Consider the following 16,323-nt stretch of genomic DNA (forward strand, 5'->3'; position numbering starts at 1 on the left):
GAGGGAGGAGTTGACCTGCAGGAGCCTCAGCCAATCCTGCAGGGAGTTCTGGAGCTGGGATGACCCTTCAGGATTATTCTCAAAACAAGGTAAGGGGGTCCCAGCCGGTCCCTACCCATGGGACATCCCTGGAAGGGGGCATAGCCTTGAGCAACCCAGTTTGCTATGGCCAAGAGCAATTCCTAGTGTAATTTATCATCAGCAGATAGTCCCAGCTGGAGGAAGGATGCAGCAGCCTTGAAAGGGAACCTGGGCAGAGCACCACGGAATGCACTGTGGTTAGGTGATATGTCCAGGGCCACACAGCTAGTAAAAGGCTAGGATTGAAACCCACATCCACCTGCAAAGGAGGCAAGAGTATACAATGGAGAAAAGACAGTCTCTTCAATACGTGGTGCTGGGAAAACTAGACAGATACATGTAAAAGGGTGAAATTAGAACATTATCTAACACCCTATACAAAAATAAACTCAAAATGGATTAAAGACCTAAATGTAAGGCCAGATACTATAAAACTCATTGAGGAAAACATAGACAGACAGATACTTTAAGGGAGACTAGGGTCATCCTAGGGATGCAGTCTTGAGCTATTAGAAACTATGTTAGTGTTTGTTCAAGTCTTTGTAGGCCAAAATTGAGGCCTATAAAGTAAACAAGAGGGCTCAGAGGAGCCTGGCTAGATAGAGTTTGGTCAAGGAGAGACTCTTTGTCACAACCAACTAGCAATAAGCAGCAGTTTAGTGGACCAGTGCCCTACCCTTAAGACCCCTGTGATACAAGCCTCATCCAAAGCCAAGAGCCTCCCCATACACCACTGATGAGATAGCTCATACACACACAGTCACACACTCTCACACACTCTATACTCACATTCACACTCACATATACACTCACACTCACATTTACATACAATCACACATAGGCTTTTGCACACATGTATGCATACACACTCACATACACAGCCTTGCACACACATGTTCTCACATTCACATACACTCACACACACACACACACACACACACACACTTGCCCCTGGACTGTGTGTTTCCATTCCCAGGCTCAGCTACTCAGTTTGTAGATTGCAGCCTGTTCACTGCCCCAACCCTGCTGTTAGGTAAGAGACAAGGTGGCAGCTCCAAGCAGGCCAGTCTCTGAGGCCTCCCACCCATCTAACTACCGTGAGCTGGGGCTGGGATAGATCCGGGATCTCCCACCAACAGAGACCAGAGGAAAGAGCCCTTCGTGGGGGGAGGAGAGGTACAGGCAGGAACTGAAGTTCTAACTGGAAGGAGAATCAGGCCCCTTGGGTAGCTCAGCTTGGAGGCTCCCCGGGTTCTACTCACTCTTCTCTTCCTTGATCTCATTCTGCACTCAGCCCAGTCCCTGCCCGAGATCTCTGGTCAGCAGGTGATAAAGCCAGCATTGGACCCCAAACTAAAGCTTCTGGCCCTCTCCCATGAGACCCCTCTCTTTGACAGGGGTCCTTTTTAAAGTCACTAAAAGAGCTTCATGAAGGAAAAAAGTTGACCATTTCATAGGGTAACCAGTCTTGCTGTGGCTTACATGTAAGCTGACTGTTAAGCATAATCAAATTCCCTAATAATCATAATCCCCTCCTCAACTCACATCCTTTAGTGTTACACGCTCTCACTATGGGTTGTTTTTGTTTCTTCCTCTGTGGGTGAGGAAAGAACTCTCTTCTCAGGAGGCTGGAGCAAAGAGCACAGCTTTGGAATCAGACTAGGGTTTGTGTTCTGGCTCTTCCATGAACCAGTGAGTGGTAAAACCTTAACTCAGGAGTATCCACACCTTTGAGCCTCTGCAAAATGGCAGGGAGGTGATTGGGGTTAAATAGGACAACTGATAAAAGCACCCATCAGAGTTCGTGGCTCATAAGAAATGACCAATATGTTGACACCATTTGAATTTCTTGTTTTTACTTTTTAATTATATAATGTCAGTAATGTAATGAGACTCAAAAATCAGTATTTCTTCAAGAAAAATTGTTATTCTCCCGGGGGGCGGGTGGGGGGGGGTGGTTCTTTCTGAATCACATTGCATCGATCCTCATTTTTCTCCTGTGTTTTGTGGTGACCTTGGTATCTGGCAAAGAGGTGGCGTGGGCCACAGTCCCAAGCGGGGTGCACTATGTCAGAGCTGCCCAGGGTGGCAGCAAAGTCGTTTTCGGGGCCATCAAGGTGCCTTTGCATATTTGCCGCCTCACCTATTTTGTACCAATTCTTGGTTGACCCTTTTTGACCCATCTCGTGCTTATAACTTCAGATCCCAGACAGCCAGGAAGCTTCCTTTCATTTGTTCCAATTTGTCTCCATCCAGTATTTGTAGTAAATTGAAGGGGGGAGGAATAATGTTCACGGCAGGAAAAGGAAAGAAGATGCGACCTTCTGTCTGGGAAAGCTTGGTATCTGGGAGGATGCACTGAATTCGTTACCGGTTTCCTGAGCCTAAATAATAGTGGTTCTGAAACATCCTCCACAGGGGCTCCCAGACTGAGCTCTGACCTCTTATAACATACACTCCTTTGGGAGGCTAGGGGAGCCAGCCAGGCTAGAAGCTGGAGGGGGAAAAGCCCGGGAGAAAGAAGGGAGGAAGTGGAGTTCTTTGTTTCTCTCCTTCAAGCTCCAAACAACGTGTCATCTTTCTGGGCGATCTTGGTTATTCCGAGCATTCTCTGAGCTCTGGACTGGAAATTTGTCAGTGCTTCTTTGGCTACATCATTTTCCCACTCCCATTCACTTTCTGATCATGACATCTTTTCAAAAGTAAATTGGAAAACAAATATCCAAGAAATCAGGATGTCATTGCTTAGGCATTATAAACAGCTTCTAATGGCTACAGGTACAGCCAAAGATGCCGAAATGAAAACACATACTAAATATTTTCATCTTCAGTGTTCTGGTATAAATTTACAGGGCTGCTCTGTGGTCCTGAATACAGAACATTTCTGTTAGCATAGGGCAGGAATTTAAATGCTTCTGGGAAATAAAATCAATCAAAAATAATGTTCTTCTACATCAGATGTGGCTTATAAATGTAATCGAAAGACTGTCCTATAAAAACAATGCACATATAAATCCTTACAAGAAGAGCATTGTCTAGTGATAGATCGTTTCCAGGATTTTTCATTGTCTCCTGCTCTGTTTCCACAAGGTGGCAAATCTTAAGAGAAAGGTTTCTAGATCTTTATCTTATAATGCAGCTGTTTATCAAATACCAGAACAATCATTAGCCAGGTAGAAGGCCTGAACATAGACACAAAGGGAGGAAATCTGCAAATAAATTGAGTTTTGCAGTTTATGTACTGCTTTGCTGTATAAAATCCAGGGAGTGGTTGAGGCCAGCACTCTTTTTCTACTATAGTATAATTTTCTTCTAAGTATATAGCAGCACCTGGTCAACAATTCTTATTGGGTGTCAGGTCTGACTTACATTATACACACACATTTAGCTGCAAGGCTGGACTGTAAGAAATCAGGTAACTCCAGTTCCGTGCAGCTGAATGAATTTGACTTCTCTACTCAAACCTCCACATGTGGTTACTAGGCATGGGTTACAATAAAAGGGGGAAGAAAACTGTGGTAGCCCAGCAAACTCTGACTCATTTAGAAGGAGAGAGAATATGAGTTCTAAAGTCACAAGAACAAACTTTTTCCTTTAGAATATGATTCCCATTCTGTTGCTCACTCTTCCAGATAAGACTCTCTTTACCTTCTTCATCCCTTGGGCTCCCGAAAAAGTTCTTGAGAAAACTTTTACCCGAAGTTATAGTGCAGCTGGGACCCAGTAATAAATCATTGAGTAGCCCTTTCAGCAACTGTAGGCTCACTTTTTACTTTTTCTTCCTGGGCTGCATCGGTTTAGACTCCCAGAGTTTGAGTACCTCGATCAAAGTACAAGTGATGAAGGGTATCCTCCAAAAGATCCTGTGCCAGGAACCTGCCCTGTGAATCCCACCCCAGTCAGTTCTCAGGTGTTTGTGGGCAGGAAGGAAGAGGGGAGTAAGAGTTAATAACAGCCGACATTCATTAGCATGCACCATGTGCCAGCAGGGTTCTGGACTTTAGACACAGTATCTCATGCGATGCCCACAGCACCCAAGAATCGTAGCGTTCTTCTCATTTATGGATGAGGTAAAACTATGTGTAAGATATGAACAGCCGGTAACTGGCAGCATTTATGAATTTGGAATAGTCCCCCAAACCACTATCCTTTATTAGCAGGAGCCTTCACGCTGATGAATGCCTTAAGCCTTCACAATAATCCAACTACAAAATATCATTATTCCCACTTTTTCCATTGGAGTAACTCAGGCAGAGGTCACTTTCTCAAGGTCACGCTTAGGAAGGGACAGAGCCAGAGTCTGAACCCTTCCAAAGCCTGTGCTCTTCCTGCCCCCCCACAGTGCTCGCACCAAGCCTGTGGCGTGCACACTTTTAAAGAGATTCAGGGGGGCTTCCCTGGTGGCGCAGTGGTTGAGAATCTGCCTGCTAATGCAGGGGACACGGGTTCGAGCCCTGGTCCGGGAAGATCCCACATGCCACGGAGCAACTAGGCCCGTGAGCCACAACTACTGAGCCTGCGTGTCTGGAGCCTGTGCCCCGCAACAAGAGAGGCCGCGATAGTGAGAGGCCCGCGCACCGCGATGAAGAGTGGCCCCCGCTCGCCACAACTAGAGAAAGCCCTCGCACAGAAACGAAGACCCAACACAGCCATTAATTAATTAATTAATTAATTAATTAATTAATTAATTAAAATGAATAATTTAAAAAAATGAGATTCAGTGCCTGACTGGGTATTTAATAATGCAAATATAAGTGAAAAACAACCATAGGACCAAGAGATATAATTTTAAGATTCTGCCCTTTAACTGAAAGGACAGAGTGGATGAGGCACTGTGTTGGCAAGGAGGAGAAAGGGCTTTAGTGTTCAAAGAAGGTGTTGTGGGGAAAGGCAGCGTGTCTCTGTAATTTATAGGAGGGATGGAAGGACTTGCCCAGTCTGCCAGGAGCAGGAATTTTGTACCAAGTACAGTGGTAATGGCTGCAAGTAACGGTAAACTCCAGTACAGGGATTAAACTCGGAGGTAATTTTCCCCCCACCCTAACAAGAAGTTTGGTGGTAGGAGACTTCAAGTGTTGGTTCAGATGCTCAAAGATGCCATTGGAACCCAGGCACTTTCTCCTTTCACCGTCCTCCCTTACCACGTTGGCCTTCTCTTCTTGAGAGTCACAAGGCATCTGCCATAAAGTCAGCAGCGAAAGGGAAAAGGTTGCACCAGCCACAATGGTCCCATGTTAACAGAAAAGCAGAATCTTTCTCAGACCCCTCCAGCCCCCAGCCAACTTCCACTTAGGTCTCGTCAATCAGCAACAGAGATTGGGAGCCCCTGTGCAGGATTCAGAACCACTATTATTTAGGCTTAGGAAACCGGTAACGAATTCAGTCCATCCTCCCAGAGACCAAGTGCCACCCCCCAGCAGCAACTACTTACCTGGACACCTGGCCCCCCCAGCAGAACTGCATCCGCATGTGGACGGGGCGGTGTGGAAAGTCAGAAGAGAGTGCACCTTGCTTTAGGAGGCTAGTGTGGAGAGGAGCTGGGGCAACAGGGCTGCACTTGAGAGAAGGACGAAGACGCTGATGAGGAAGAACATCATCCTGCCCTCTGTATCTGTCGTTACATTTAAGTGACCCCAGAGCGTCGCACAGGCTCTCACCCTTTCCTCCCTCATCCTGTTCTTAACTCTCTTCACTCTTTCTGCCCTAATCCCAGATCAGTAGCACATGGAGCTAAATAATATTGATAAGTATCAGATCACCTGACTCACTGTTTTTTTTTAATTTAAAATTAAATAAATTATTGCTGAATTAATTAAGTAATTAATGAGACAAGGAACTTCCAGGCAGATATCAGCTGGGAAGGGCCTTTGACTGCAATGGCCAGAAGTTTTCACCTTCTCAGAAGGGACAGTCCTCAGGGGCCTCTGGAAGGAGTCGGGATGCTGTTATTACCAGCATCCTCAAGTACAGATGTTGGCTCAGTGGCCCAGCTCAGACAAGAGGAATCTGAGGAGGGCGAGGGCTCCTGGGTCTTGGATGAAAGCCACCCTGTGTGGCCTTGCGGCTGCCTCCTGTGATGAGAGCTCCATGGTTTCCTTCTTCATCTCTGCAGAGCCAGCTCTCCCAGGCGCTGAACGGGCTGTCGGACAGGGCCAAGGAAGCCAAGGAGTTCCTGGTGCAGCTGCGCAACATGGTCCAGCAGATCCAGGTATTGGCAGCACCGGAGGCGGAAAGCACGCCCCGCGGGTTAAGATGTAACTGTGGGGCGGGCGGCGGGGGGCGGGGGGGAGTTGTCTGTCTCTTTTATTTTTATGTTTTGTGGGAAATTTCCTATGTATTTTTTTCCTGATCTTTCTCTTCTAATACATACGAACACACATACGGGCCAACTTCAAATATACCCCTTCTCAAGGTGGTTACGTTTCCCCAGCAGGCCAAAGACACAACCCCTTTTTCCAACTGGTTCCCATCTTCCACACTGAGCTCCTAATTCTCTGCTGCTGTGCAAAGAAAGATACCTATTTCTTTGTGGATGCAGTCATTATTGTTGAGTTTTTTTAATTCTATAGCTTCCCAAAGCACCTTGCAATCATTATATCTTATCTAACGGTAGCAAACAGGTCACATTTTCTTTTTTTCTTCCTTCTTTCCTTCCTTCCTATCCCATAATAATGCTTCTCCTCTACTTAGATACTTAAATGTTTTTCAACCGTGATCCCCTGACAGCTATAATTTGCACAGTGACCAACAGATCAGCTGACATTTGAGAGCTTGTGAGCTCTCTACTATAGCTGAAGGGGAGAAGCCAGAAATTGCATGAGATGCTAAAATAATGACCTTCTTCACTGTTTACTGTTCTTATGTTTTGAGGTTTGCCTCACAGAAATAACCTTAGCTCTGGCCTCCAGTAGATTGGCTTTCTGAGTTAATATTTAACCTATGTCAAGGCAGAAATGGCTTTTTAAATGTAAGCCTGGCTTCCAGAGCATCTCACACTGATTTCTTTGCCTTTAGTTGGCGTGCAGGCCCATGTTAAAACTTTTTATTCCCTAACAACCTAACAGTTGTACACTTCCTTCTGTTTTCCAAAGCAGTGGAGTTTATCAGTTGATCCCTTCTTTGCTTTTGCTGGCATAAAGTGTGCAGCCCCAGGCTTGCCTCTGCCCCTCACCTCTTCATCAGAGCAAAGCTTTCTTTCTGCTTTAAATCAGAGCCTGTATGAAGACAGCTGCCCCCTCCCTACCAATATTACCCTGCTTGGGACATAGAGAGCTCTTCAATGATGTTTTCCAGGAGAGTTCTGTGAGAGCTCAAAAGCAATTGCCATGAACACCAAAACTTAACATTTGTAGAAGTCATTGCTGAAGCAATTACAAATGCACACCTTATACAGGCGTGTATAAGACCTTGCATTTGAGACAGTGACTTAATACCTGTCCATAGATCCTTATATTAAGAGACACAGTTCTTGATGACTTTGGGAATAAATTAAAATTTGATAGGCTAAGCTGTTCCTTCCTTTCCAGCCCCCCAAATTTTACTCAGTTTACTCAGTTGACTGCTATTTTTTCAATACTATTACTGTATATGTGATGAGTATTCAGCTTTCATTTGCTGTAAATTACAATTGTTTTCCAGATTATGGTTTGAGAATCAAAATTACATATGTAATTTATTGAAAGGGTTACCTTTAATGAATGCTTATAATTTAGGGAGAGAATTGCTTAAAAGAAATGTCTGTATCATGTACAGATTTAAATCACGTAAAAAATTTTAGATCCAACATTCAATTTAAACGTCATGGGAAAGCTATAATCCATTTAGAACATGCTTACTGTTCCCCACAAGCTGGTTGGTTCACATCTGATTTTTACAGCAGGCTGATGCCTGTTACGTATACCAGTTATTTTTCACTGCCTACATGCACTCATGACTTGCTTTTTTAATGAAAGGAGCAAGGGCTTTTGCCCATGATTATTCTGTTGTCACTGGATTATTGTTTCATATCGAAGACGATTGCCATCCGCTTTCTTCTTTGTCCCCCTGGATTCGATGATTCTTTCTCCCTCATGCCTCAACAGTACCCCGTTCCCCCAGCAACCAGCCTTTCTGAATGCCACCTTCCACCGTGCACAGCTGGGCACATGCCAGCCCTCAAAAGGATTCATGTTCAGCTCTACAAACTAAAACTTTATTTTACTTGATATAAGTCAAACTGTGGAGAGGATTTCCTTCTGATAAGAATAAATGTATTCAGTAACATTTATTCCTTTGAATCTAAATTTAAAGTGAAACACCACCACTGTGGAATAAAATTTATTCCGTTATTTGTAAAAAGCAAATGTGCGCGCTGTGGACGGGGCTCCTCTTCCTTCCCTTCAGCAGGGATTTCCGCCCCCCGAGTGGACAGGGGTTCTGCTGTCTCTGGCAGCCCCAGGTGCCCAGGCACCTGGCGGCTGAGAGCTGTGCTGTCTCACGCAGGAGAACAGCGTGGAGTTTGAGGCCTGCCTGGTAGCTCAGTGTGATGCCCTCATCGACGCCCTCAACAGGAGGAAAGCCCAGCTGCTTGCCCGTGTCAACAAGGAGCACGAGCACAAGCTAAAGGTGAGTGCTGCACCCTGGGGGAAGCAGAAGGCCAGCAAGCCAGGTTCCCAGGGTGTGGCAGGCAGACGTCCACCCACAGCCTTGGATGGCCAGTAGCCCGGCCGGGGAGAAGCAGGCACCTCCCTTCATTCACCACTCACTCCCTCCTTTACATCACCGATACTCATTGAGGGATTTCTCTGGACCAGGAATTGCTCTGGGTACAGACGTAATAAATAAATAAAAATTCCTGCCCTCCTGGGGCTTATATTCTACCAGAAGGGATAAACAGGAAGCAAGATAAGTAAGTAAAATATGCAGTATGTTGGTAAAAAGTGCTAAGAAAAAATAAGGAAAAATGGGTGGGGAATACGAAGGATGGGGGTTGAAATTTTAGACAGAGTGGCCAGATAACCATGCAGAGGCAAATGTATTTTTGAATTGGGAAATGGAATCTGTACTTTCCAGAAAACAAACAAGATTTGTCTTAACTTCTGAAGCAAACTATGCAACTGAACAGCTGTACAGACTTTGGTCATCACACAGTAGAATCAATTGATTACGAGTCTGGGGCCCTGTTGGCAGGAGGACTGATCTTCCTGGAGACATCTGATACCCCATCTACTGCCCCCTTGGAGCAGGGCAACGACACGTGAGAGCAGGCTGGATAGACGTAGACGGGCAGCGCCCAGCCGAAGGAAGCAAGAAGTAGGCCATCAGGAGAGGGCCACGTACATGACCAGTAGCCTCAGGGTGGCTATCAGAGGGTGGTGGGTGGGCAGTGTGCCATGTTGGCCTGGCATTGGGGTGGAGGGAGAAGTGAGGTCTGACCATTGGTCCTCTGTTGGGGTCAGGCAGTCAGCATCAGGGAGCTTCAGTATTGGGCAACAGTGAGTGGACACAGCCTCGGGGGAGCTGGCGGCTGGTGAGCAGCCCAGGAAGTGGCAGATATCCCCAGCAGGCTTGGAACAGGCTTTAGTCCCTGAAGAACCAAAGGAGGTCCCATTTCTAAAAGAGTGGGGTTCCAGTAGGAGAGCCAAGGGAGAGTTTCAAAATGAAGAACTAAGACAACAGAGCTTACAAGATTTGGGGCCAAAGCTTGGTGGCAGGGAAGCTTCAAGCAGGGCCAGCGCCCAGTTCATGGTTACTAGAAACAAGGCAAGAAACTAGTTGCCTGCTGGGGCACGAGACCTCAGCAAGACCTGCAGCAAGACGGCAATGCTGAGGCCTGAGCAGCGGAGTCACCGTCCTTAATCTGTGCCCAACACACACCAGCACCCAGGGCCCAGGGGACTCTGCTGTGAACATGGGGAGCTGGGCAGCATGAAAAGAGAAACATTTCCCCAGGGAAGCTTAACAGGTCTCTCCAAAGTTGAAGGAAACCCCAACTCTGTCTTCTTCCTTAAGGTTCCCTCCTCTGCTACCCACCTGCAGCTCCTCAAAACACATTTAGATCCACATACCCGCTTCTTCCTTCCCCAAAGCCAGGGCAGTGATGTGGCTGGAATATAAACCTTTCTCCCCTGCCTTTGTGACTTACCCACCTGTCACTCTGAAGGTGCCTGTGACATGGAGGCTGAGCTGTGACAACAGGGTCCAAGCCAGAAAGGGCCTGTGAGGGCTGTGCCCTACGATAAAGTTGGCCGGCCTGACCTCACTGGTGCTGTATCAGGGCCATGTCCCTTTGAGTGTTCCCGATGTGACACAGAAGAGCAATTGCATCAAGGAGAGGCACAGCAGATTCTTTGTTAAAGACAATTGCAGGTCTCGAAGTTGGAATCTGAACCAGGAGTTAGGAAAGAAAAGTGCCCGGGGATTGAATGTTCAGAGAGCCTCAGTCTGTTGGCTTGGACAGCAAACCAAGGCTGGGGATCTTACCGTTTCTTCCAGATAGGCCATTGCTGTTTCGGGGTGGTGGGCCTAACTGGAAGACCCTCCCAGTTTCATCTTAGAATGGACACAAGCCCCTGAGGGGCACCACACCAACCCCAGCCCTGTGGCACCTTTGCAGTGAACTGCAGGTGATGAAGAGAGCCCTGGGTTTTCCTCGGGAGACACCCACACTGACCCGTGTCGTGCATGACTCACAAAGTGCTGACTGAGGGCGGGTTTTACTTAGATGACTTTCTCTAGCTCCTCAGTTTCCAGGCTCCTGTCCCTTAGTGTCTGTGATCAAGTTTTTTGCTTTTGACTTTTGTAAAGGGCCACTGGACTGTGTGTGTGTTTCATGGTAACATATGTAGTCATTCCTAAAATGTGCGGGAGACAAGTGTGGGTGTATTAAAGATGCTGTTTTTTTACCCAGAAAGTTCTCTGAAGGTTGTACTATGTGGATGTTAATCTTATACATTTAGCTGCAACAACCTGGGAAGTGGGTTTAAATCCATAAGCATTTTCATCCAAGATAATTTAGGCCTAAATGAAAATTTCTTCTGGAGTCACCATTTTTTATCTGAATTAAAATCTAGAAGTGCTGTGAAATGTGATTCTGTAGTTACCCAGGAGCAACACAGAATGAGCATCCTTGATGACCAAGCCCTGGCTTTCATAACAGCAATAGCTAACGTTTGCAGATACTTTCTTTGAGGCAGCACTATACAAACTGTGTTACAGGGATCAACTCCTCTATTCCTCACAACAACTCTGCAGGGTTATTATTACTATTATCCACATTCTAGAGATGAGGAAACCATGGCACCATGATATTAAGAACTGGTCCAAGGATCCAGAATTCCAGTCCTGGTAACCTGGCTTCAGAACCCAGAATCTGGACCATGGCCCCCTACTGCCTCTGGCTGGTAGTACAATGCAGAGAGAAGGCATACGGGGATTTACCTAATCCGTTCACCAGTCAGCCAGCACCTACCTAAGGCACACCTGCTAGGAGCTGAGTGCTGGGCACAGGGGCAGGGGGAGGGGGACACAAAGGTGACTCAGGATTATGGGGCTTACAGTCCTGTGGATGAGATCAGTCACACCCACAGATGACTCCAACGCAGGTAGAAAGTGAGTTTCCAGGAGAAGGTGGCCCATGTCAGTAGAGTTGTGAGGAAGGCAAAGTTACTTCCAGCTAAAAGGGTCACAGAGCGCCTCATGGAAAAGCTGGCATTGGAGGAGCCCAAACTCTGGGAGGCGTGTGTTGATGGCGACTTGCGTTCTTGCCTGCAGGGATGGGCCAAGCTGTGCGGGAGGAAGAGGGTGATCCGCAGAGTGCACCCTGGCCTTGCTGCATCCAGTTCGTCGTGAGGACCGATGGATGCTTTCTGTGTCCATCTCCTGCTCTAACACTACTAAAAACATTATCACCAGAACCCTTCCTTTTACCACCCTGCGGAAACCCAGAACTTTTATTGTTATAGTGGAACTTAAAATGTCATTTGAACCACATAGAGTATCTAAAATAAAACCACAGCTGTCTTCGGGTAATGAGCTGGACAGCTGGGATTTTCCCTCTAATAGTGGACCAGCCGTTTTAATATGTAGCCATAAAATGTTAACTTTTTCCTTAATGGACGTCTCTTTTGTGAAACATTGCAGACACTTTCCTGGCATCTTTAAACAGAACACTGGGAACAGTTTGTGTTAAGTCATAGGGTGACGATAGTGGCAACTCCGGGTTTTCTATACGGGAGAGATGTAAGGGCAGCAATCTGGACAGATAGGGGATCGAGGATTGAGAAAACATCATTTATCCATATCAAAAAATGCAGAGCCCCCTGTCTCCCTCTCCTTAGTGCTGCCTCTGCAGGACGGGACTGTGTGGAAATCAGTTATAGGCTGTGCTGTGGGTACGGATGAGGATGGCACAGGAATAGCTGAAATACATCTCGGGGACCCCACGTCCAGCGTCAGTTCATCGGTGCTGGTGGTCTGACCGGCCAGGCACACTGATGCACTCCGGGACCACTGAGCAGAGGCAGCTGCCTGCCCTCATTACACCCTGCCCAGGGTGGAGTTCCCTGCCCCAGATCCCAAAGGGCTACTGAAACGAGAGACAGGTGGCTGGCTGTGGCCCATGGCAGCAAAGCTGTTCTGTCTTCTGTCTCGAGTGATTTGTTTCTCCGCTGTTTTCAGCGGATTGTATGTCACTGCTTCTGAAAACAGCCAGCAAGGTCGACACCGTGACTGCTGATGCCAGCCTCCATGTCTCCCTCCCTCTGCTTTTCTCCTCCTGCCTCTTCCCTTTCTTGTCACTTCTGTGGCTCCTCAGATTTGTGAGAAAAGACTGGCCTTTTATAGACATCGCTTGCCAAGCACAGTACTTCTTTCTGTCTTTGTTGGCTAGCCCATCACTCACGGTCTGGCAGGGGTAATCTTATGGTCTTCCGCTTCCCTTTGGCAGAGTTCTCTTGGGGGCCTGCTTTTTGCTGACAAAGAGGAGAGTTGTATGTGTGTGTTTTTCTGGAAACTTTCTCTTCTTGAGCCATCCAAAAGGCTAGGGGAGCTGGAAAGCAAGTGTGCATAAAGGCAGTCTTTATAATCTACTCATGCCCCTCTCTGAAAGCACTGATTGCTTGAGCAGATTGAACAGTTCTGGTTCTGAGGCAAGATGGAGCTGAGGGATGAGGAGCCCAGATTCTGGGTCATAGAGAACGGGGTGTGAGGACAAACTTTATCACTTACTAGGTCTCTAACCATGGACAAGTCTACAGCTCCATTTCTTTCACCTGTGTGTAAAATAAGGCTAGACGTAGTCGACACCTCACAGGGCATTGTAAAGCGCTTAGCACAGTACTCAAGATATTAGCTTTAGGGTTGCTGTCATTGGAAGACTGGAAATATGGTCTCACTCAGCACACTGAAGAAGTGCTCCTAGGGACTCATTTTCCATAATACCAGAGTTCATATTGTAAAATTAGCCTGTGTGCTGGTGTGATTGTCTCTGAACCTAGGAAATTCTTTAGCGGCTTGAGTATAATTGATCATTGCATAAAATAGTGCACCAAATTTGGTGAGCTATTTTTAAAAGCTGAAAAAAAGGCTTTGAGGCATATGCAGATGTGACCATATTTTAGGAACACTGTCTGAAATATAAATTATAGTTAATGCTGTTCTGTGGTTTGAAAACACACTGGGAGCCAAATGTCTGTTTTCAGGGTGTGGTAAACTAATCAAATGTCAGAAAGCTACTGGAGGGAAAAAATGCTTTTGAGCTTTCAAAAACTATTACTACCTCACATTTGGTACTACTTGGGCAATATTCCCACTATCAGCAGAGTCAGCTGGGTCCCCAGTTTTCTTGTACGAACTGCGTATTTTGTTAACATCCTTCCCAGGTCTTCCTTAGCTGAGTAAGTCTTTAAAATATCTTCATTGCCTGTGATCCTCAGAGGGAATTTGTGACAACACTTAAAATGTGCCATTAATGAGATCTATGCTTTTTTTCAGGAACTTTACAAATGTCATTTTTCTTTTGGTAAGCCCAAAGTAATATCTGAGAATTATTTTTATTTATGTAACATTCAGAATTTGAAATAATTCCACAATCATCTTAAATGTGTTCTCTCCCCAATATTTTAGAATGAATTCATGTGTTGAATAGTACACAACTATGATGATAGGTGATAGGTGACAGGTGTCTTCTTGGTTTCTTGGTTCCCTTGCAACTCTAGAGCCTCTGAAAGAAAAAAAATAGTTATAGCTATTCAAGTATATTCTGAGAAAATCTAATCTTTAATTTCCATGTGTGCTTGGTAGATTAACATACCAATGACATTACTCAGTGAGAATACTGAGGGATAATCATAAAGCTTACTGTTTTATAGAGCTTTCACTTTTACAGAGGGCTTCCATGTCCCAATTGTAGTTATCTATGGAATGCTTGATTTTGAATCCAAGTGTACCATTGGGTTTTGTTAGATTCATTACCATGATTGTCATTGTTATCTTTGTTATTATTTACCATGTATTGCCTGTATGTCCCCATTATGTTAGTAAAAAAATTAGTTATATGGCCATATCATTAAGAGTAGAAATTTACCCTAGGGATATTACTGGCTTACTTAAGCCATTTTGCCAGTGCTTCATGATAGGCAAGTAATCCTTTGATTCAGGTTGAGAGAGAAAGAGAGAGAGAGAGAATGGAAGAAAAGGAAGAAGGTAGTCAGGAAGGAAGGAGGGAAGGAAAGATGACCAAGCTCACAAAGAATTTAAAAGTAATTAGATAGGATTTGACTGTTACAGTCATTTCTAGAAAGAAAAGCAACAAACTAGAAAGAAAAAGTCAATAACCCACTCAATTCCCATAAAACTACTGGCAAGGAGTTCCATTAGTTCATTACAGTGAAGACATTTGGAAAAATTAGGCACACTGGAACGCTTGAAAATTTGCCCTCAGCAGAAGTCTTTTGGGGGTCAACTTTCATAATTTAACCACAGTTATTATTGATTACAAGCCTATCATTAATGGGGAATTCATTCGGCAAATTCTGTGGTCCTCTGCTTCCCACCGTGTAGGAGCAAAAGTCACAGAGGGCCTGTAAGGAATAGAGTGCCCAAGAGGCCCGTGGAATCATCAGGATGCCACCACTCACAGTTGGAACTCACCAAGGTTAGAGGACATACCTTTAAACACCCTCAACCCACTCTGGCAATGCCAATGAAGCATAGTCACAGAACTTCTTTAATGCCCTTTGCCTAAACCCATATATGAGTGACACTCTTAGCTCCAGGAGACACTTAAAGCACACTTTGAAGATGATGGAATAATCCACCATATCTCACATCTTACAAAACACCATACTGGATGCATCACTTTCATTGCGGAACACCATAAATTGTAAATGTTCTCCTGTGTGGGTGGGACCACACCAGGATGCTTCTCTCTCTCCAAATACCTTGTACTTCTTCCTTCATTAACTTCTCTGTACAAGGATACAGTATTCTATACACTAAGAGCATGCTTTGGATATTCCACTCAATGTTTATTGATGGGGTTATTGGCATTCACACTTCTGAGATAGAAAGTTCACAGTTTTACTGTTAAAATCTCAAGCCTTCCTCAAAACAGGTATGTGTTTTATTTATTTAATAGGCCTAAATGATCCTTTTATTGATTAAAAACTCAAAACCTCAGACTTGTCTTTGAAATAATTAGTTGCCAATGTGGTTAAATTAATAACACTAGTACAGAGGATGGTATCTAGAGAATGGGGGAAATAGCTGCCATATTTCCATAAACCATGTGGGAGAATGGTGGCACGTGAGAAATTAAAAATGTTCTTCCTTAATTTAAATGCCTCTAAGTTCCAATGAACGTAATAATATAGGAGATAATATTCTACTCTAGGAGAAAATCAAGAGAATTATTTATTTTAGTAGATGAATCTAATGGTCAAAGTACTTCACCTGTAACTCACCAATGAGTTAATTCCAAGTATCAGTTGGGCATCTTGCTTCAGGACATTATGGAACACATAGAAAAAACTATCCCCACTGACCAAAGGGACCTGTGAAGAATAAATTCTTCAAGACTGTATCTTGAAAGTACTTGTATCTTAGACAGAAAAAAAAAAAATTGCATTATACTTAGAGGAAATTGTTTTAAATGGTGATGAAAATGTATAGATTCTATTTAAGAAAGAATATCTTGAAATATGAGAGAGAGAATGTTAGTATTTACTTAGACTAAAAATTCATTAGTGTTATCCCTCCAGACCC

At 45.0% G+C, this 16,323-nt stretch overlaps 1 protein-coding gene across 20 annotated transcripts in view; it reads left to right on the plus strand.

Moving 5' to 3' along the window:
- TRIM9 (tripartite motif containing 9) overlaps window positions 1-16,323 on the plus strand; it is a 102,992-nt gene that overhangs the window by 48,607 nt on the left and 38,062 nt on the right. For 16 of the 20 annotated variants that reach the window (XM_068529014.1, XM_068528056.1, XM_068528603.1 and 13 more), the window contains exons 2-3: window positions 6,194-6,289; window positions 8,563-8,685. The exons of 3 other annotated variants lie outside the window; for them this stretch is intronic. In XM_068529014.1, the coding sequence (XP_068385115.1) occupies window positions 6,194-6,289; window positions 8,563-8,685 (219 nt within the window). The remainder of the gene's footprint in view (window positions 1-6,193; window positions 6,290-8,562; window positions 8,686-16,323) is intronic. One more of the 20 variants, XM_068528950.1, reaches the window with a different exon arrangement.

The sequence above is a fragment of the Eschrichtius robustus genome, chromosome 1 (genome assembly GCF_028021215.1).
Source record: "Eschrichtius robustus isolate mEscRob2 chromosome 1, mEscRob2.pri, whole genome shotgun sequence".
NCBI lineage: Eukaryota > Metazoa > Chordata > Mammalia > Artiodactyla > Eschrichtiidae > Eschrichtius > Eschrichtius robustus.